The sequence below is a fragment of the Lagenorhynchus albirostris genome, chromosome 9, assembly GCF_949774975.1.
Source record: "Lagenorhynchus albirostris chromosome 9, mLagAlb1.1, whole genome shotgun sequence".
Taxonomy (NCBI): domain Eukaryota; kingdom Metazoa; phylum Chordata; class Mammalia; order Artiodactyla; family Delphinidae; genus Lagenorhynchus; species Lagenorhynchus albirostris.
The window spans coordinates 83,940,252-83,963,845 of record NC_083103.1 but is presented as its reverse complement, the minus strand read 5'-3'; the positions used below and the strand labels follow the sequence as shown (position 1 = coordinate 83,963,845).

At 37.5% G+C, this 23,594-nt stretch overlaps 1 protein-coding gene across 1 annotated transcript in view; it reads right to left on the bottom strand.

Annotated features, from left to right (window-relative positions):
- Positions 1 to 23,594, bottom strand: part of ELMOD1 (ELMO domain containing 1) — a 110,796-nt gene that overhangs the window by 3,611 nt on the left and 83,591 nt on the right. The window contains exons 7-10 of the mRNA XM_060160321.1: positions 16,250 to 16,383; positions 12,234 to 12,302; positions 8,753 to 8,803; positions 7,518 to 7,651 (exon numbers count right to left, since the gene is read on the bottom strand). Of these exons, the coding sequence (XP_060016304.1) occupies positions 7,518 to 7,651; positions 8,753 to 8,803; positions 12,234 to 12,302; positions 16,250 to 16,383 (388 nt within the window). The remainder of the gene's footprint in view (positions 1 to 7,517; positions 7,652 to 8,752; positions 8,804 to 12,233; positions 12,303 to 16,249; positions 16,384 to 23,594) is intronic.

The window sequence follows — 23,594 nt, the reverse complement described above, 5'->3', positions numbered from 1 at the left end:
AAATTCATTTGGCAAATTGATCAGTTGGCCCATCTGCCAATTAACAAATATGTAACAGATACAAGAAAAAGGTAGAGTTCTTATGCTCCCCAATTCTCAGTTTCTTGGAGAGGGACCAAGGTAGACAATTTCAGATGATGATTTGCTAGCTAAGGAAGCTAACAAAATGGCATGAAGAGCAGAGGGAGGAAAGAGGGGTCAGGGTATTGCTTATAGTCTCTTATTTAATTCTTACAGCAGCTTTATGGAATAGGTAATGCAGATGAGGACATTGGGTTTAGAAGAGATACTTGAATGGTGTACAATCACACAATTATAGCTGGAAGCTGGAAGCCAGTACCTGAAATCTGCTGCCTTTTCCAGTGTACTCTCTTTTTCTGGTTCTTATTCCTACTGAATAGCTCCTTCTTTTGAAGGTCAAAGAAAAGCTAATTCTTTTTTCCCTTCTTGCTATTGTACTTCCTTCTGCTCACTACACCTAACCTTACTTTATTTCAATGCAGCTGCCTGTTCAGTGGAGCTTTAGATTGAATGTGATTTTCATAGCATACTGACTTGGCAGTGCCGTGCTCACTGAATAATACTGTAAAGTCAAAATGATAGACCTATTATATTCTTATATTCTTTCATCTAGATGAAATACCTGTTTGGAATAATAATTTGGCTTTCCAACCCAAGACTGCAGCATATTTGTTGTTGCTTGAATGTGTCTTGGTTTTGCTTCACTGCATTCGGTTAGTAGACTGCAGAGACACAAGGACACAGGTAATTGCAAGAATATTACAGAGAAGAGGTGCAAAACTGATCATGTCTGATAGATGAGCAACGAATTCAGAGCACAGTTTGCTTCTTCAAGAGAGGCCTGAGTCCCTCTGCCTCACCCCAATCCACAATGGGATTGCTGCTATTTCTAAAACCTGGTGAGGGCCTTAAAAAAAAAGTAATCCCACTGCTTGCTTACTCACCCAGGTTGAGATTCTCTTGGAAGCCTATCAATTCAGGACAAGGCCAAATTTTTCCAGAGTAACTAGACTTCCTTTCTCCTGAAAAGGACACCAGCCAATATTTTTCCCTCCCATCCATCCATCCATCCATCCGTCCATCCATCCATCCAACAAATATTTACTGAGCACCTATTCTGTACCAGGTTCTGTGCTGTGGATATAGTCATGAACAAAATAAATATTCCTGTTCTTATATGTCAATTCCTATGATTCTAACTTTGATTCTCTCCTGCAAGAGCTCCCCACTGTATGGCTCTGATTTTCTCCTTAATGCTAATGAATCCCAAATCTGCCCTTGTAATTCTTCAGAGCTCCACAACCTTGTATTAGAATGCCCACTATTCATTAGAATGCCAACTATTTGCCCCAAAGGAACCCACCCCTGGTATACCTAAAACTAAACTCATTCTATTTTCCCTCAGAATTGCTTCCCTGGCTTCCCTAAGGAACATGGTAACTATAGAATAGGGTAAGTACGAGGGGTAGAAAAACAAAGCAAGTGGTCCTATTTATCGACGTTTATGCTCTTTCAAATGGCTTACAAAACTCTTTCAAGATATCCCCCTTCCCCATTCCTGCTCTTACTACTGTCATCTCTAGACACCCCTCCCCCACCCCAAATCCTATGCTCTATTCCTTGAATCCACCACACTGTTTGTCTTGTGGCCTTTGCCTGTGCCACTCCCTCTCGCTGGACCACTAGGCCACCACTGCTATATTTCCTGCTACTTATTTTTCACTTCTCATGGAAAATGGAATTTGCTTTAGGAAGCTTTCCCTGATGTCCAGACTGAGTGAGATTTTACTTCTTCCATAACAAAATTCTTCCCACTGTGTTTTATTTGTTTAGATGTCTGTCTTCCTCAACACAGAATCTGATCTGTAGTAAAACCTCAATATTATTTGCTGGAAATGGTCAGAATTGTTACAGGAGTAAATATAATCATCTAGTTGTCAGAGTAGGGGCTGTAATCACAAATGTAGGGGACTTACATTTTCCATTAACAAGTCATAAAGAGGTATATATTTTAAAATTTGCTTTTTCATTCAACTTATACATAATTTATTTTATTTACTTTTTATTGATGTATAGTTGATTTACAATGTTGTGTTAATTTCAGGTGTACAGCATGATTCAGTTATACATATGTATGTCTATTCTTTTTCATATTCATATTTTAGTTCTCTGTGCTATACAGTAGGTCCTTCTTGGTTATCTATTTTATATATAGTCGTGTGTATATGTTAATCCCAACCTCCTAATTTATCCCTCCCCAACTTCCCCTTTGGTAACCATAAGTGTGTTTTCCATGTCTGTGGTCAGTCTATCTCTGTTTTGTAAAAAGTTCATTTGTATTTTTTTGTTGTTGTTAGATTCCACATATAAGCAATTATCATATGATATTTGTCTTTCTCTGGCTTACTTCATTTAGTATGATAATATCTAGGTCCATCCATGTTGCTGCAAATGGCATTATTTCCTTCTTTTTTATGACTGAGTAATATTCCAGTGTGTGTGTGTGTGTGTGTGTGTGTGTGTGTGTGTGTGTGTACATATATATATATATATATACACATATATATATATCACTTCTTTATCCATTCATCAGTTGATGGACATTTAGGTTGCTTCCATGTCTTGGCTATTGTAAATAGTGCTGCAATGCACATTGGGGTGCATGTATCTTTTCAAATTATAGTTTTCTCTGGATATATGCCCAGGAGTGGGATTGCTGGGTCATATGGCAGCCCTATTTTTAGTTTCTTAAGCAACCTCCATACTGTTCTCCACAGTGGCTGTACCAACTTACATTCCCACCAGCAATGTAGGAGGGTTCCCTTTTCTTCACATCCTCTCCAACATTTATTATTTGTAGAGTTTTTGATGATGGCCATTCTGACCAGAGTGAGGTGATACCTCATTGTAGTTTGATTTGTATTTCTCTAATAATTAGTTATGTTGAGCATCAAATTATACATAGAGTCAAACAGTTTAATAAGTCTTGTTACAAAGAGCAAACAAAAACCCAGCAACACTTCCTGTCCTAATTCCTGCTTCCTTAAAGCAGCATTTCAACTGTTCCAGCTGATTCTTTGATTATTGACCTCCATAGCTCTAAATAACATATTTTCCATTGCTTGATTTTTTGACTTCCCTCATCTCAAAGATTCTCTTCTCTTTCCTCTCCTATCCTTTCCCCTCCCCTCCCCTCCCCTCTTCTCCTCTCCCCTCCCCTCCCCTCCCTTCCCCTCTTCTCTTCTCTTCTCTTTTATTCTCTCATAGATTTCCTGCTTTCTGTACCTCACTTATTCCTCTTAGGATTACTCTCTTATTTTATGGAAAAATATCCTTCAGGAGCTTCCTTATAATTATAGAAGGTAAAATTAAGAAGGTAAAATGTTTAAGACTTTGCACTCAAAAAATTTTGTTTATTCTACTCCACACTTAATTGGTAAGTTGGACTGGGTATAGAATTCAAAATTGGAAATCATATTCCCTTAGATTTTAAATAATATTTGCTTAAATTTTTGAAGACATTATTCCACTCCCTTCTAGAATACAGTGTTGCTGTTGAGAAATCCAATGTCATCTTGACTCCCAATTCTTTATGTGACAGATTTGGAAATTTTTAAAATCATCTCTTTCCTATGTATTAAAATTTCACAATGACCTGAGTGTGAATCCATTTTAATCTATTATCCTGGTGCTTACTAGTTTAAATATGAAAAGTCATCCTTCAATTCTGAAAATTTTTCTTGATTTATTTGTTTGATTCCCCCCCCCCTTAGTTTCACTGTTCTTTTTTCTGGCACTCCTTTTATAAGACTTTCAAGAATGGTCCTTTAATTTCTCAACCTTTATTTTATATTTTTCATCTATACTTTCTCTTCTACTTTCTGGAAGTTTTCAGCTTTATCTTCTAATCCTTCTTGGAGATTTCATTCCTGTTATCTGATTTTTAATTTCTAAGAACACTCTTTTATTCTCTGAATGCTCTTTCTATGGCACCTTGTTCTTGTTTCATAGTAGCAATTTCTTCTCTTATCTCTTGGGGATATTAATGATACGTATTTTTGAAGTTTTCTTCTCTCTGCATGGTTTCTGTTTCTTTATAGTGGCTTTATTTCTAGCTGTTTTAGACCCTCTTTCATGGTTGAGGCTTTCCTTGCTGTTCTTGTTATCTAGGGCTGCTTAAGAAATTATTCCAAAATTCAGTGGCTTAAAAAAACCATTTTAATATTCTCATGAATTCAGTGGGTTTGGAATTCAGAAAGGGTAGAGGAGGGACGGATCCACAATGCCTGGAATATCAACTAGGAAGATCTGAAGGTTGGGGGTGACTTGACAGCTGGTGGCAGGAATCATTTAGAGGCATCTTCACTCACAAGTCTAGTGGTAGATGCTATCAGCTGGGACCTCATCTGGGGCTGTCAGTCAGATTACCTACATATGATTGCTCTGTATGTCCTGGACTTTTTCACAACACAGAGGAATCAGATACCTTACATGGTGGCTTATGCTTCCAAAGGCAGCTCAATCCCTGATCTTCAGATCAAAGCCTTTTCTTTAAAAAAAATTTTTTATTGATGTATAATTGTTTCACAATGTTGTGTTAATTTCTGCTGTACAGCGAAGTGATTCAGTTATACATACATATATATATACACATTCTTATTTTAATATTCTTTTCCATTACGGTTTATCATAGGATATTGAATATAGTTCCCCATGCTATACAGTAGGACCTTGTTGTTTACCATTCTGTATATAATAGCTAACATCTGCTAACCCCAACCTCCCACTCCATTCCTCCCCCAACTCCCTCTTCCTTGGCAAACACAAGTCTGTTCTCTATGTCCATGAGTTTGTTTCTGTTTCATAAGTAGGTTCATTTGTGTCATATTTTAGGTTCCACATATAAGTGATATCATATGGTATTTGTCTTTCTCTTTCTGACTTCACTTAGTATGATAATTTCTAGTTGCATCCATGTTGCTGCAAATGGCATTATTTCATTCTTTTTTATGGCTGAGTAGTATTTCATTGTATACATGTACCACATCTTCTTTATCCACAGATGAAATACTTTTCTAATGTAGCCCTAAAAGTCACATAGTGTCAAATCTGCTTATTCTCTTGGTCAACCAACTGGTCAGCCCAGTTGGGCTGGGTAAGAGGAACAAAAAAATCTACCTTTTAATGGGAGGAGTATCAAAGAATTTGAGGACATGTTTTTAACCATCACACTCAAACATCTGGTTGGCTACCTGTAAGTATTTTTTACTAAATAAAAAGCCAACTGGATTAAAAGCTGATTGGAAGCTCTGAGCATGTAGGTAGGGTTTGTTGATGGTGAGCATGACTGTAGAGTGATATGACTGGGCTGCTTCACTGGAGAGACCCAAGGGTCAGCATCTTCAGCTATTTTCTCTTGGGATGTTCAGATTTCAGAGAAGGCCCTTGTCAGTCTCTTGCCAAAGTGATAGGAATTGGGTAGGAGAAGGAGCCTGGGTCTCAGTCTTCATCATCACTTTCAGTATGGTTTGCCATCAGCTGTACCTGATTCTCATCAGACCAGAGACCCTTTATTTTTCTCTCCCTGTAAAGTACACCAGCCTCTGCTGAGGAGGGGGAAGGACAGAAGCTGTCTCCTGGAGAAGGGGATTTAGGCCTCTAAGAGCTTCTTAACGTATTTTCAAGCAATCTTGCTATTTTTGGTCTTATTATGTTAACCCTCATTTCTTTTTTCTTTTCTTTTTTTTTTTTTTTTTTGCAGTATGCGGGTCTCTCACTGCAAAAAGGCCTCTTTTCTTTGGCCTTTGCTGAAAGGCCAAAAAGTGGCCTCTCCCGTTGCAGAGCCTGTGCTCCGGACGTGCAGGCTCAGCGGCCATGGCTCACGGGCCCAGCCGCTCCACGGCATGTGGGATCTTCCTGGACCGGGGCATGAACCCGTGTGCCCCGCATTGGCAGGCGGACTCTCAACCACTGCACCACCGGGGAAGCCCAACCCTCATTTCTGAGATATCTAATGCTGCCAATTCTTGAACCTTTTGGGGAGTCCTGTGGAATAAATCAGGTTGCTTCTTACCTTTCCATGCCACCTGTTAAGGATTTGCTCTCTCAAGACTACTAAATCATTTACCACTTAATCTGTTTTCCAGCTTTCAGAATGAGATTTTCGTGCTTTGTTTCTGATTTTTATCCTTGTGGGTTTATGCTTTCTTAGAAAAATCCCTTTCTATTAACTTTAGTGTAATTTCAGAAGGGAGCATAATGCATACACTAATTATGTCATCTTTAACTGGAAGTCCTGCTTAAGCAGATGTAAAAGAAGACAGAATCCTAGATAACATAATCACTCTTAATTTAGGAATTTAGATAAAGTAAATGGCTGTTAACTTGTGACTTTATCACATTTTAAAATTGAACTGCGGAACAACACTCTCCTGTGGTAGATTTGGGGTGGAATGATTGTATCTTAACCATACTTAGAAAGAGTGGCAGACCTGTTTAGCACATAACAGCAGAAAAAAGCCTGAAAGAAACATGAGAAGAATTTTGAAATTTTCTTGCTAAGAAAGCTCAGGTACGAGGCCCTCAGTGCAGTAAGCATGGTTTAAATGGTTTAAAAGACATTTCTCCTTTAAATTGCTTAGATTGCTTGAAGACTTGGTAGACTATCGTTCTATGTTCCTCCAAACCAGTTTATGTCTGGCCAGCAAGGATTATAATGACACACAGCTACATTTTAGGATTCTGCCTCTAAAATTAGAGAATAGCATCTCAGGGCTCTACTAAATGGTCTCGTTCTTTATCTTCTGAAACCTCAGCACAACTGCCACCCCAAAGGATACCCCTCAGGCAAGGACAACATAAGGCTCTGGTTCAGGGTCAAAAATACTTCCCTCTACTAGCACCTACACTTAGAAAGGGCTGCAAACACTACCTTCTGTAGCACTAGTAGTGGTAGCAGTAAAAGTAATACCAATGACAACTCTACCACCATCTATATCACCCATTAAACCACCACCTTCTCTTTCTAATGTTCACTGAGCACTACTATGGGACTAGCTAATAAAAAGCCTTTTTATCCTCGTCTCATTTTACCTCCATAGCAGCTCTATGAGGAAAAGACTCATTTTATAGATGAGATAGCTGAGGCTTAGAGATGGTAGTTAACGTAGATCTGAGAGTCAACTCAGGCTGTCTTCAGAGCCTGCACTCTTAAAGTGTTATGCCATGCTGGATCAGAGGAAGAAAGACATCTCTGATGTCTTTAAGTCAGATGGGAAGTTGATACATTGATATTTATTAGGCAAGAGCTGGGAACGAGGAAATATTCATAATGCCTGAAAATATGTGTAGGTTGTGAATGAGAAAACAAAATCAAAACCAAAGGAGGAAGTTCGAAGGCTCCAATGCAGCCAAATCACAAAGATCTCTCAGCTTCAACCCTTGTCTAGAGTGTTCTATAGAAACCTATGTCAATAATTAAGCAACAGGACACTTACAGAATGTTTGCTGGAAGTGAGATAATGTTGGAGCTTCTGGAGCGATGTTGTAGAAATGAGTTTTTAGAGCTCCACTCACCAGTAGATTATATACCAGATCAGTTATATTGATGCCCACAATTGCAAACGAGTACCTGTAAAGTGCAAGCCACACCAACTGTATATCACATATGAGAAGTAAGCATTTCAAAAAATGACAATTTGATATTTAAATTGCTATTATCAGAGTGTCAGATTTCCCTTCTCTCCCCAACTTATCAAAACCCTGAATCTTATAAATTACCAGAAAATTTTAATAATATATGCCAAGAGAATTGAGAGTTCATATGCTTTGACTTGGTAATGCCATTCCCAAATATATGAGAGAAAAAACCAGAAAATGGCAAAGCTTTATATACAATAATAGTCATTACAGCATTATTTATATGGCAAAGACATGTAAACTATTTATATATCCTAAAGAAGATGGTTGATGAAATAAATTATGGTAATCTCATATAACATATTACAACTAGTAAAAACCATACTTCTAAAGATTATTTAAGCAGGATATAAAACATTGTGTATAGAACAAACCAAGTTTTATTATACACACAAATGTGTAGAAAAACTAGAGTGAAATGCCACAAAATATTAATATGGGTATATTACAGTAATATGATTATGGTGATTTTTTTGGTTTACTTTCCTATATTTTTGAAATTTTCTATAATAAATCTTATATTACCTTTAAAATGAGGAAAAATTTAACTAGTATCTTAACACTCAGGGTATATTTTCTAGTCCATTTTCTACATGTCTATCTAAAATTAAGTGAAACTGAGTTCTTAAGTCCTCTCTGGTATTATAAATCCAGCACATAAAAAAAAAGGAGTTCTCTGCTCAGAAATATTTTTGGATGAAATGGGGCATTATAAAAAAAGACCTTCTAAAGTAAACTTTTAACTAATAGCCTGATACTTGATAGAAATCCTTAAAAGAAGACTAGCAAATACAATTCCAAATTATGATTTTTGAAAATCATTTCCATACAGTTATAACTTTCTAAACTTCATCACTTGGTCACAGGCAAAGTAGTATCATATAATCATACAAGTAAATACAAAAACATATAAACAGGTCCTTTCCAAAATTCAACTGGATTATGTATTTCCATCAGGACAAGTGTATTTTCATCCTTGTCATTTTTTGCAGTACTCTTCTGACAATCTTTATATATGAAGTCCCACACTCACCCAATTGCTTTATCCATCCTTTTCTTCTCCCATTCTGCTTTGCTGAATTTGCTGAATAAATGAATGAATGAGTAAATAAATAAATAAGACTTCTCTAATTGATACCTGTTCTCCTTTAATGTTTTTGTTAAAACTGTTGACTAGATGTGGGGATGTCTGTAACTCAGTTATCAAACACTAATCAATTTAAATGTTTGTTATTAACTAAAAAGCCACAATACAATTTATATGGAGCTCAGAAATGGAGTTATTTAAAGCCATGCTACTTATCCCTTATTCACTATAGTACAGCAGTGAGAGACAGACCTAAAGGCCAAACATACTCTTTTATATTATCCATTAATTATCAAATAATACTTCCTCCTCTAGCAAGATGCCACCTCAGTCATGATTCCCCACTGCATTTCGTTTGGTTTTCCCTCATGGCAATTATCCTACTCAGCCTTATTTGTGATGTCTGGCACACAGCAGATGCCAAATAAATGTTTACTGATAAATAATTGAGTTAGTGAAAAAAAGAAAGAAGGAAAGAATAAAAGGGAGAGAGGGAGGGAGGGAATAAGGGAAGGAAGAACTTATAGGTTTTAAAAATTCTGTTCCAACAAGTGCTGTGGCATTTCCTCTGGCTAAGCTAAGACAGCTAAATCATAGTAGCTCGATTTTAATCCATTTTTATAACTTGAATTTCTGAATAAGACTGAAGAAAGGGTTCTATAATAAAAGCATTCTGAAAATACTGACTTGCATTCTATTACTTTGTGTACTTTCTTATTCCCCCTATTCTCACCCACTTCCATACTGCCAATATCTTGTAGGCAGGAACCATGTTGCACTCTTCTTTGTGGCCAATGTGAACTTTCATTCAGTGTTCTACACTAAAAATTGTGGTTAGCCTTGGAATTAAATAAAATTTTAAAACTAGAGTTATTATGAACATTTAGCTTCCATCTAAGTAGGAGAAAGGAGAGTTCTTTATAAAACAGTGCAAACACTACATTAAAAGACACACATGTAACACACACACAACACAGGCCCACAAAAACATGATGCAAAACTGTTATTTTACTATACTTACTTTCTACTCTGTAAATGACTGGCTCTAATTCAAAGTAACTGTCTTTAATTCATGTTAAAATAAGCCACTTCTTTTTAAAGTGCAAGTGCCAATTAACAAACCAACAAGTCAGCCAAAGAGGCATCAGGAGATTTTTACTTAAAAGACTCATATCCAAACTGAAATGAGTTAGATGTGAAATTCAAGAAATTTTATATAAACAAATTTATAAGCACCTATTTTCTCTTCAACAAACCTTTGTAAATACATAGTATCTCTGTATTTTGTTAAATTAAATCTATCTGCACTGGAAATATAAGAAAAGGCCAAATGACCTCCACTCATTTGTTTATTTATAGGATATCCTGGCCCAAACAGAAGGAATTCCTCTCTTCAGGAAACGCACACACAACAAACAAACAAAAATACAAGCCATCAAAATTCTTCTCTTAAACTTGAACCTACTTTTATCTCTCAAGTTACTTCAGAATTCAATAGATTGATCTTCACAAGAGAAATAACATATAATGCTTGCTGAAGGGTAGACAGGAAAGAACTTTCCTTAGTATTTTATGGCATCTCCCTATTCAACACCTGAAATATTCAGGGCCTGAAAGAAACTATGTTGATATCACTATGGGTTAATATATATTTCTTTCAGACATTTGTGAAGGACAGTAGCATTTTCAAAACATTCTGATTTGTATTCAATGACATTTACCATCAATTTGAAGTGATTAATACTTGAAATTTATCTAGTCAATTTTATTGTAGCTTGAGGGACAAAGTGTGTGCGTGCCCACACAGACACACACATACACACATACAAAAATACTAGTCTCTTCTTAAATAAGAGTAATCACACCCTCAAATAATTCCTCTCTAGTGGCCAACACAGGATATAAAATTATAAAGCCTTTCTTTGAGAATGGCTCATAGACAAAATCAATCCCTCTCCAATGGTTAATAAAAAAAAATATTTTAAGCTTATTTTCACTTCGCAAGGACCATGGAGGATTCATGTCTTTTAATTGATGCTTCTCCAAGGAATGTCAGTGCACACAGACTCCCCAGCCAATTTTAATCAGAGAGGTTTCAGAGTCTCTACATTACAGAAACATGTAATTCAGACAATGTAGTTAAAAAATTAAAACAGTTTGATTTTAACCATGTGATATATGAAGAAAGAGTTATGATTTTAGTGCTTTTCTCAAAGAAAGTAAAACGTAAAGAAAATGAAAATTTAAACATAAAAAGATTATAATTATAAATTTGGAAAGTATAGGATAATTTAATGAATCTTAGCCAATTGAAGCTAGAGTAAGTATAATAGTAAGATGGGAGGGAAGCCACAAAGTCAACCTGTTTATAGATTTTGAGAGTGGTATGATAAAATTTGGGACTTATTTAGCAAACATGAACACTAACAAGATAACCTGTCATGCTGAGGAGAAAAAAGTGATACAAAACTATGAGTACAAAATAGAACTCCTATAATAAGAGTAACTAAAGCATGTATACACTCTTTATAGTAATACAATTAGAAAGACATTAATAGAAGAGGAGATTTGCTCTGTGCAGCAAAATTCCCAGAAGAAATGTCCCTCTCTTGGAGTAGATGGGAGCAGAAATGTGTGGTAATGTGTCAGTCTTTAGGTGAAGTTTCAAAATGTTTCTCCAACAGACATGGCTGTAGAAAGGCTCTTTGACATTTTCTATCAGGTCAGTCTAATCTGGTTTTTCCTTCATCAAAACAGCCCAATGTAATGAACTATATTACATAAAAAGTTGGGAAATGTTTCCTTTTTGAAAATTTTTCATGAATTTATATTACTTTAAAAATTCTTACCCATACTTATTGTAAAATAACATAAAAGCAAGAAAAAACAAAAGCAAAGAAAAATACCTTATTTCCTCTTTAGTGATATCCCTAATGTAATCAGTTAAAGACAAAAATTTAGAAAGGTAAATGAAAATGCAAACAATTTAGAATCTAGAATTTTATTAAGAAAATAAAAAGAGCCTCAGCAATTTTAGACTTTCTCACTTGGTCCCTGACTTCAAGACTTCCATTCTTCCCTCTATTCCCCCACTGTGGTCCCTTGTCTCTGAACTGTTTCTTCCATACTCTGCTTTCTCCTTCTTTTATGCCCACCTCCTCAATCTTCCTAGACACCAGAGATGTTATCAGCCCCTCAAGTACACATCTCACTTGAACAGTGCCACTTTACATCCTAAATCCTGTAAACAAGTACCTGACATTATAACCTTCCTATTCAGCATTTGTCAAAAGGGCTTGTTTGGAAGAGCTTTAAGCCTCACTTCTGGTGGGCTGACCCTCTTGAGAATCTTATCAATAGAGCTATATAGGAAATTAATTCTACCTAATCCACAAAGCCTAATCCACCTTTCATTTTCAACAATTACCTGCATTTTGGATGAAGAGAATCAGATAGGACCTGCTGTGCTGCTGCAGCATCCCTTTCTGCAAAATACCTGCAGTTGGAGGGAAAGAAAACCATAACTCCATACCTATTGAATACATTCATTTCAATCCAATTTGAGGCTATTTTGGATTCAGAGATGGACACCAGCATAAGCATACAACCTGTGTCAGCTCCTCCAGATAATGAACAGCTTTTCATAATAGAATTTTCCAAATATAATGACAGTATAATAGGGTAGTTGTAAAACACACAAATATTTGGGAATGATTCGAGTAGGTTTGAAATTTTAATTATGAACTTTACCATTCCCTAACAAGCCAAAGATATTCTTATTAATGAGGGTTATAGATTCTTATTAGGAAGGCAGGAGGAGGCCCCTCAGAAGGCAGAAAAAATCTGGATGAAGGGACATGGTAAGAGGCTGTGACAGCCAAAGGGCAGAGAAAGGATGAGACTAGAGGAGGTGATAAAAGTTCAAATGTACTTTCTTGGAGAATACTCACGGGGTGTTAGAATTCTGGATGAAAATATCTTATGGAGCTTAGAGATGTTAAAAAAATTCTGTTCTGGGAAGAAAGGGGCAATGAAGTTTCCCTTCCCACATACAAAAAGCTTACATACCCTCAAAAATATATCATAAAAAATACTTCATAAAGACAATTATAAAATACAACTACAGGGGCTTCCCTGGTGGTGCAGTGGTTAAGAGTCTGCCTGCCGATGCAGGGGACGCGGGTTCATGCCCCGGTCTGGGAAGATCCCACATGCCGTGGAGCGGCTGGGCCCATGAGCCATGGCCGCTGAGCCTGCACGTCCGGAGCCTGTGCTCCGCAATGGGAGAGGCCACAACAGTGAGAGGCCCGCGTACTGCAAAAAAATAAAAATAAATAAAAAAATACAACTACATATAGCATGTATTATTTAATTTGATGTGTATTTCCTGCATATATCTAACGGATAAAACAACCTCTTAGATTTTCTCTCAGAAAAGTTCAAAGCTAGTCAGCAAATTTAGTAAACATGTCCATGATTATCAATGAAATTGAATCTCTTCATATTTTGTTGGTCATTTACGTTTATAGAATAGGTTTGAATTAGAATTAGGTTTCTGTTCACATTTCTTGGTCCAGTATATCTAAAAATGTCCTCAAAAGATAAGCCTACAGATAATAATATACCGGATATAGATCCTTTATCAATTATGTGTCAGTCTTGGCTTTCTTTTCATTTTATTTATGGTGGCTTATAGAAGATTTTGATTTTAATTTGTGAGATTTATTGATTTTTCTTTTACAGTTTGTGCTTTTTTGGTTTTTATCTTTAAGAGATCCCTCCTTACTCACATATCTTAAAGATTTTCTCCTAAAAGTTGTAAATATTTGTTTTTGACATTCAATTTATAAACTGAGGCAAGGTAGAGATTTAATTTAATTTAATTTTCAAATGGAAAGCTAATTGCCCCAGCTCTACTTATTTAAAAGCTTATCCTTTACCCACTTACTTGTAACACCACTTTTGTCATCAAAATTTACTTTTTTATTCACCCACATTACATAATAGTGTAACATTTAAAACATTTACCAGTGGGGAGGGAGAGAAGGGAAAAAATAGGAGTGGGGGAGTGGGAGGTACAAACTATAGGTATAAGACAGGCTACAAGGATGTATTGTACAACACGAGGAATATAGCTAATATTTTGTAATAACTGTAAATGGAGTGTAACCTTTAAAAATTGTATTAAAAATTACCATCTTAAAAATAAAAGCATGGGTGATTATTAAACTTCCTAAATTTAAAATAAAAGATCTTAGGGGGAAATGGGTGCCATTAAAAATGCCATTTTTTCTTTTAAAAATATATCACTATCCTCATTAGTAGGGTAGTGTCAAAGGACACAAGAGCCAACCTAAAAGGACTCCTTTTTTCTTGAAAAGTAATGGCTACAAATGACCCAATTTAAGCATGAAAAAAATAATGAGCACAATTATTAAATCACATAAACACACAAAAACCAGGAGTTAAAGTGATAATTTAAAACTATAAAGACAAAAAAAAAAAAAAGTTTGATCACTAACAAGGGGACTAGGGCACCAATTCCTCACTCTGAAAATTGGCAACTTATTTACTTGAGCAGCTGTCCTGCCTATATTTTAATTTATTTATTTTACTTATTTAAAAAAAATATTTTTTTTGGCTGTGTTGTGCCTTCGTTGCTGCGTGCGGGTTTTCTCTAGTTGGCGGTGAGCGGGGGGCTACTCTTTGTTGCGGTGCACGGGCTTCTCATTGCGGTGGCTTCTCTTGTTCCTGAGCACGGGCTCTAGGCATGCGGGCTTCAGTAGTTGTGGTACGCAGGCTCAGTAGCTGTGGCTCGTGGGCCCTAGAGCGCAGGCTCAGTAGTTGTGGCGCACGGGCTTAGTTGCTCTGCAGCATGTGAGATCTCCCTGGACCAGGGCTCGAACCCGTGTCCCCTGCATTGGCAGGCAGATTCTTAACCACTGTGCCGCCAAGGAAGTCCCCTGCCTATATTTTAGAGAAACCAAATAACCGTATTTAATAAAGGAAACTGTCTTTACAGAATTTTAGGCAACAACTGTGGGAAGAATAACAGAATTTAAAAAGCACTCTTTGCCCAATTAATTGGTTCAGTGAAGATAACTGGAGGAAATGGTTAGATAAAGGGCTGATGGGGACTTTATAATGGAGCCATCAGGCTGTGATTCCTCTGATCCATCTCAGCATAAGACTGAGAGTGGGGATGATGCAGGCCTCCCACCAAGATGTCAACATGAACCTATTCAACTCTTTCTGAGTACCTCTGATTTTCAGGGCATACCGGGGATGGGTACAAATGCAAACAGACAAATACAGATTGTGGGATATTTTATAGGACAGTTGACCTAGAATCTTGCATGAATTAATGACATGATGGAGGGGCAAAAGGAGAGGAGGGAGGGGGAGAGACTGATTTAATTAAAAAGGACCAGAGAGCAAAGTAGAAATAGAGACTCAGAGGTAGAAGACAAACGTATGTCTACCAAGAGGGCAAGGTGGGGGGTGAATTGGGAGATTGGGATTGACATATATACACTATTGATACTATGTATAAAATAGATAACTAACAAGAACCTACTGTATAGCTCAGGGAACTCTATGCTCTGTGGTAACCTAAATGGGAAGGAAATCCAAAAATGAGGGGATATATGTATACGTATAGCTGATTCACTTTGCTGTACAACAGAAACTAACAGAATATTGTAAAGCAACTATACTCCAATAAAAATTAATTAAAGAAAAATAAGATGACGAAAAAAAACGAGAGAGATATAATCACTGAGTGCAATGCATAGATCTTTTTTTTTTTTTTTTTTTTTTTTTTTTTTTTTTTTTTTTTAATGCATAGATCTTACATGGAACTGGATCAGATCAAACCAGCTGTAACAAGACATATTTGAGATAATTGGGTAATTTGAATATAGTCAGGATATAGATGATACCAAGGAATCATTGTTAATTTTGTTAGGTGTAATAATGTCATTGTGGTTAATGTAAGGTAATATTGATGTCTTTTAGAGCTATATATTGAAATATTAGGGTGAAACAACAAACAGCATAGGATTTTCATTAACACACTTCTACCAAAAAAACAAGTGCTGCAAGTATTCCAAAATCTCAATAGTTACTGAATTTGGGTGATCAGTGTAAAGGGGGTTCTTTATAATCGTTCCTCTGTTTTTGAATATAATTGAAATTTTTCATAACAAAAAGTTAAAAATAAATTTGAGATTTGTTTAAAAGAATCCATGAAGTTTGCCAGATAAAAGGAAGATGGTAGGAGCTTTTAAAATTTTATGAACCTGAGTTCAAATCAAAGGATTTGAATGTTTTCCTGGAGTGTCCTGGGAAGTGGCTTTTGGAACTAATAAATCAACTTTGACATTTCAGTATGAGGAGATCAGAACATCACTTTAAAACTCAACCATTCTTCATTTTACTTACTGCAAATTGTACAGTCCCAAAAGTCCCATTCCTCGAAAATCTGTTTTAGGATCATCACCTTGGAAACCAATTTCACACCACTGCTTAGAAATCCGGGATTCTAGCGGAGTATTGGGCTTCAAGAATTTCCATAACTGAAGAAAAGAAAAAAAAATTAGCCTGTTGATATACACACATATAATACTCTTTCTTATTGACTGAAATTTAGTAAACTACATTATTAGGACAAACTTTGGAAATCTGAATATATGCAAATACATTACAATTGAAGATTTGATTATCTTTCAATTATCTATGACAGCAGCCCTCAAAGTATGATCGAAAGACTCCTAGGAGGGACCCTAAGACCTTTTCAGAGAGTCTAGGAAGTAAAAACTATCTCATAATAAAACTAAGACGGGCTTCCCTGGTGGCGCAGTGGTTGAAAGTCCGCCTGCCGATGCAGGGGATGCGGGTTCATGCCCCGGTCTGGGAAGATCCCACATGCCGCAGAGCAGCTAGGCCCGTGAGCCATGGCCGCTCGGCCTGCGCGTCCGGAGCCTGTGCTCCGCAACGGGAGAGGCCACAACAGTGAGAGGCCCGCGTACCGCAAAAAAAAAACCAAAAAACAAAAAAAACTAAGAGGTTACTTGTCTTTCACTCTCATCTTCTCATAAGAATACAGTGGAATTTTCCAGAGGCTGAATGACATGTGATGATCTCATTGCTCTGAAGGCAATGGAATGTACACTTGTATATTTTGGTGTTTTTAATCTTTCTGTTTTAGCTCCTAAACAGAAATGTGCATGTGGTGTGTGTGTGTATGTGTACATGTGTGCGTGTGTGTGTTTGTATATATATATATATATATATATACACACACACATACATATGTATGTATGTATGTATAAATATATACACATACACACAATCTTCTACAAAAGTTCTTTGGAGTCTTCAAAAATATTTAAGAGAATAAAGGGAAGGGGAGAAGAGGAAAAATTTGAGGGTATGCATTATTCAAATCCTCAGATGATTATCTCACTTTACAAACAAAACTTTTAGCAGCATTGTTAATAAAAAGAAAAGTGAACTGACGAGTTTCATTTCTCACCTATAACAAGGGTGAAAGTAAACAAGCATCATATAGCTGAATAAAGAAAGATCAGTAGGGAGACCTTCAAGAGGGCAGAAGAGTAAGACGTGGAGATCACCTTCTGCCCCCCACCAATACATCAGAAATACATCTGCATGTGGAACAACTCCTACAGAACACCTACTGAACGCTGGCAGAAGACCTCAGACCTCCCAAAATGCAAAAAACTGCCCACGTACCTGGGTAGGGAAAAAGAAAAAACAGAGACAAAAGAATAGGGACGGGACCTGCACCAGTGGGAGGGAGCTGGGAAAGTGGAAAAGTTTCCACACACTAGGAAGCCCCTTCACTGGCAGAGACGGTGGGTGGCAGGGGTGGGTGGGGGGAGCTACGGGGCCATGGAAGAGAGCACAGCAACAGGGATGCAGAGGGCAAAGCAGACAGATTCCCGCACAGAGGATCAGTGCCAACCAGCACTCACCAGCCTGAGAGGCTTGTCTGCTCACCCGCCAGGGCGGGTGGGGGCTGGGAGCTGAGGCTCCAGCTTCTGAGGTCAGATCCCAGGGAGAGGACTGGGGCTGACTGTGTGAACACAGCCTGAAGGGGGCTACTGTGCTACAGGTAACCAGGAGTGTGTCCGGGAAAAAGTCTGGAACTGCAGAAGAGGCAAGAGACTTTTTCTTGCCTCTTTGCTTCCTGGTGCGCGAGGAGAGGGGATTAGAAGCGCCACCTAAACGAGCTCCAGAGACGGGTGCGAGCCATGGCTATCAGCGCGGACCCCAGAGACGGGCATAAGATTCTAAGGCTGCTGCTGCAGCCACCAAGAAGCCTGTGTGCAAGAATAGGTCACTATCCACACCTCCCCTCCCGGGAGCCTGTGCAGCCCGCCACTGCCAGGGTCCCGTGATACAGGGACAACTTCCCCGGGAGAACACACGGCGCACCACAGGCTGTTGCAACGTTATGCCAGCCTCTGCCATGGCAGGCTCGCCCCACATTCCATACCCCTCCCTTCCCGTGCCCCGCCCCCCCCACCTGAATGAGCCAGAACCCCCTAATCAGCTGCTACTTTAACCCCGCCCTGCCTGAGCGAAGAACAGACGCCCTCAGGTGTCCTACACGCAAAGGTGGAGCCAAATCCAAAGCTGAACCGCAGGAGCTGTGCAAACAAAGAAGAGAAAGGGAAATCTTTCCCAGCAGCCTCAGGATCAGCAGATTAAATCTCTACGATCAACTTGATGTACACTGCATCTGTGGGATGCCTGACTAGACAACAAACCATCCCAAATTGAGGCAGTGGACTTTGGGAGCAATGACATATATATTTTTTTCCTTTTTCTATTTTTGTGAGTGTATATGTGTATAGTTTTACATGTGATTTTGTCTGTATAGCTTTGCTTTTACCATTTGTCCTAGGGTTATGAGTGTCCTTTTTTCTTTTAGTATAGTTTTTAGCACTTGATATCATTGGTGGATTTCTTTTTCAGTTTGGATGCTCACTTCTTTCCGTCTTTCTTTCTCTTCTTTATTACTTTTTAATTTTTAATAATTATTTTTTATTTTAATAACTTTATTTTATTTTACCTTTCTTTCTTTCTTTTTTTCACCCTTTTATTCTGAGCCGTGAGGCTGACAGGGTTTTGGTGCTCCGGGTGGGTGTCAGCCCTGTGCCTCTGACGTGAGAGAGCCGAGTTCAGGACATTGGTACACCAGAGACCCCCCAGCTCCACGTAATATCAAAAATCTCCCAGAGATCTCCATCTTAACGCCAAGACCCAGCTCCACTCAACGACCAGCAAGCTGCAATGCTGGACACCCTATGCCAAACAACTAGCAAGACAGGAACACAACCCTACCCACTAGCACAAAGGCTGCCTAAAAACATAATAAGGTCACAGACACCCCTAAACACACCACCAGACGTGGATCTGCCCACCAGAGAGACAAGATCCAGCCTCATCCACCAGAACACAGGCACTAGTCCCCTCCACCAGGAAGCTGACACAACCCACTGAACCAACTTTAGCCATTGGGGGCAGACACCAAAAATAACGGGAACTACAAACCTGCAGCCTGTGAAAAGGAGAGCCCAAACACAGTAAGTTAAGCAAAATGAGAAGACAGAGAAACACACAGCAGATGAAGGAGCAAGGTAAAAACCCACCAGACCAAAAAAATGAAGAGGAAATAGGCAGTCTACCTGAAAAAGATTTCAGAGTAATGATAGTAAAGATGATCCAAAATCCTAGAAATAGAATGGAGAAAGTGCAAGAAACATTTAACAAGGACCTAGAAGAACTAAAGAGCAAACAAACAATGATGAACAACACAATAAATGAAATTAAAAATTATCTACAGGGAATCAATATCAGAAAAACTGAGGCAGAAGAACAGATAAGTGACCTGGAAGATGAAATAGTGGAAATAACTATTGCAGAGCCGAATGAAGAAAAAAGAATGAAAAGAATTGAGGACAGTCTCAGAGACCTCTGGGACAACATTAAATGCACCAACATTTGAAGTATAGGGGTCTCAGAAGAAGAAGAGAAAAAGAAAGGGACTGAGAAGATATTTGAAGAGATTATAGTTGAAAACTTCCCTAATATGGGGAAGGAAATAGTCAATCAAGTCAAGGAAGTGCACAGAGTCTCATACAGGATAAATCCAAGGAGAAACACGCAAAGACACATATTAATCAAACTATCAAAAATTTAATACCATGAAAAAATATTAAAAGCAGCAAGGGAAAACAACAAATAACATACAAGGGAATCCCCATAAGGTTAACAGCTAATCTTTCAGCAGGAACTCTGCAAGTCAGAAGGAGTGCAGGACGCATTTAAAGTGATGAAAGGGAAAAACCTACAACTAAGATTACTCTAGCCAGCAAGGATCTCATTCAGATTTGATAGAGAAATTAAAACCTTTACAGACAAGCAAAAGCTAAGAGAATTCAGCACCACCAAACCAGCTTTACAACAAATGCTAAGGGAACTTCTCTAGGCAGGAAACATGACAGAAGGAAAAGACCTACAATAACAAACCTAAAACAATTAGGAAAATGGTCATAGGAACATACATATAGATAATTACCTTAAATGTAAATGATTAAATGTTCGAACCAAAAGACATAGACTGGTTGAATGGATACAAAAATAAGATCCGTATATATGCTATCTACAAGAGACCCACTTCAGACCTAGGGACACATACAGACTGAAAGTGAAGGGATGGAAAAAGATATTCCATGCAAATGGAAACCAAAAGAAAGCTGGAGTAGCAATTTTCATATCAGACAAAATAGACTTTAAAACAAAGACTATTACAAGAGACAAAGAAGGACACTACATAATGATCAAGGGATCAAGCCAAGAAGACGATATAACAATTGTAAATATTTATGCACCCAACATAGGAGCACCTCAATACATAAGGCAAATGCTAACAGCCATAAAAAGGGAAACCGACAGTAACACAATCATACTAGGAGGCTTTAACACCCCATTCCCACCAATGGACAGATCATCCAAAATGAAAATAAATAAGGAAACACAAGTTTTAAATGACACATTAAACAAGATGGACTTAATTGATATTTATAGGACCTTCCATCCAAAAATAACAGAATACACATTCTTCTCAAGTGCTCATGGAGCATTCTCCAGGATAGACCATATCTTGGGTCACAAATCAAGCCTTGGTATATTTAAGAAAATTGAAATCATATCAAGTATCTTTTCTGACAAAAACGCTATGAGACTAGATATCAATTACAGGAAAAGATCTGTAAAAAATACAAACACATGGAGGCTAAACAATACACAACTTAATAACCAAGAGATCACTGAAGAAATCAAAGAGGAAATCAAAAAATACCTAGAAACAAATGACAATGAAAACACGACGACCCAAAACCTATGGGAAGCAGCAAAAGCAGTTCTAAGGGGGAAGTTTAGAGCAATACAATCCTACTTTTAGAAACAGGAAACATCTCAAATAAACAACCTAACCTTACACCTAAAGCAATTAGAGAAAGAAGAACAACAAAACTCTAAAATTAGCTGAAGGAAAGAAATCATAAAGATCAGATCAGAAGTAAATGAAAAAGAAATGAAGGAAACAATAGCAAAGGTCAAGAAAACCAAAACCTGGTTCTTTGAGAAGATAAAAAAATTGATAAATCATTAGCCAGACTCATCAAGAAAAAAAGGGAGAAGACTTAAATCAACAGAATTAGAAATGAAAAAGGAGAACTAACAAGTGACACTGCAGAGATACAAAGGATCATGAGAGATTACTACAAGCAAATATATGCCAATAAAATGGACAACATGGAAGAAATGGACAAATTCTTTAAAAAGCACAACATTCTGAGACCGAACCAGGAAGAAACAGAAAATATAAACAGACCAATCACAATCACTGAAATTGAAACTGTGATTAAAAATCTTCCAACAAACAAAAGCCCTGGACCAGATGGCTTCACAGGTGAATTGTATCAAACATTTAGAGCAGAGCTAACACCTATCCTTCTCAAACTCTTCCAAAATATAGCAGAGGAAGAGCACTCCCAAACTCATTCTATGAGGCCACCATCACCCTGATACCAAAACCAGACAAAGATGTCATAAAGAAAGAAAGCTATGGGCCAATATCACTGATGAACATAGATGCAAAAATTCTCAACAAAATACTAGCAAACAGAATCTAACAGCAGATTAAAAGGATCATACACCATATTCAAGTGGGGTTGATCCCAGGAATGCAAGGATTCTTCAATATAAGCAAATCAATCAATGTGACACACCATATTAACAAATTGAAGAATAAAAACTATATCATCCTCTCAATAGATGCTGAAAAAGCTTTTGACAAAATTCAACACCTACTTATGATAAAAACCCTCCAGAAAGTAGCCATAGAAGGAACTTACCTCAACATAATAAAGGCCATATATGACAAACCCACAGCCAACATTGTTCTCAATAGTAAAAAACTGAAAACATTTCCACTAAGATCAGGAACAAGACAAGGTTGCCCACTCTTACCACTATTATTCAACATTGTTTTGGAAGTTTTAGCCACAGCAATCAGAGAAGAAAAAGAAATAAAAGGAATCCAAACCGGAAAAGAAGAAGTAAAGCTGTCACTGTTTGCAGATGACATGATACTATACATAGAGAATCCTAAAGATGCTACCAGAAAACTACTAGAGCTAATCAATGAATTTGGTAAAGTAGCAGGATACAAAATTAATGCATGGAAATCTCTGGCTTTCCTATATACTAATGATGAAAAATCTGAAAGTGAAATCAAGAAAACACTCCCATTTACCTTTGCAACAAAAAGAATAAAATATCTAGGAATAAACCTACCTAAGGAGACAAAAGAGCTGTATGCAGAAAATTATAAGACACTGATGAAAGAAATTAAAGATGATACAAATAGATGGAGAGATATACCATGTTCTTGGATTGGAAGAATCAACATTGTGAAAATGACTCTACTACCCAAAGCAATCTATAGATTCAATGCAATCCCTATCAAACTACCACTGGCATTTTTCACAGAACTAGAACAAAAAATTTTGCAATTTGTATGGAAACACAAAAGACCCCGAATAGCCAAAGCAATCTTGAGAACGAAAAAAGGAACTGGAGGAATCAGACTCCCTGACTTCAGACAATACTACAAAGCTACAGTAATCAAGACGGTATGGTACTGGCACAAAAACAGAAAGATAGACCAATGGAACAGGATAGAAAGCCCAGAGATAAACCCACGCACATATGGACACCTTATCTTTGATAAAGGTGGCAGGGATGTACAGTGGAGAAAGGACAGCCTCTTCAATAAGTGGTGCTGGGAAAACTGGACAGGTACATGTAAAAGTATGAGATTAGATCACTCCCTAACACCATACACAAAAATAAGCTCAAAATGGATTAAAGACCTAAATGTAAGGCCAGAAACTATCAAACTCTTAGAGGAAAACATAGGCAGAACACTCTATGACATAAATCACAGCAAGATCCTGTTTGACCCACCTCCTAGAGAAATGGAAATAAAAACAGAAATAAACAAATGGGACCTAATGAAACTTCAAAGCTTTTGCACAGCAAAGGAAAACATAAACAAGAAAAAAAGACAACCCTCAGAATGGGATAAAATATTTGCAGATGAAGCAACTGACAAAGAACTAATCTCCAAAAATTACAAGCAGCTCATGCAGCTCAATATCAAAAAAAACAAACAACCCAATCCAAAACG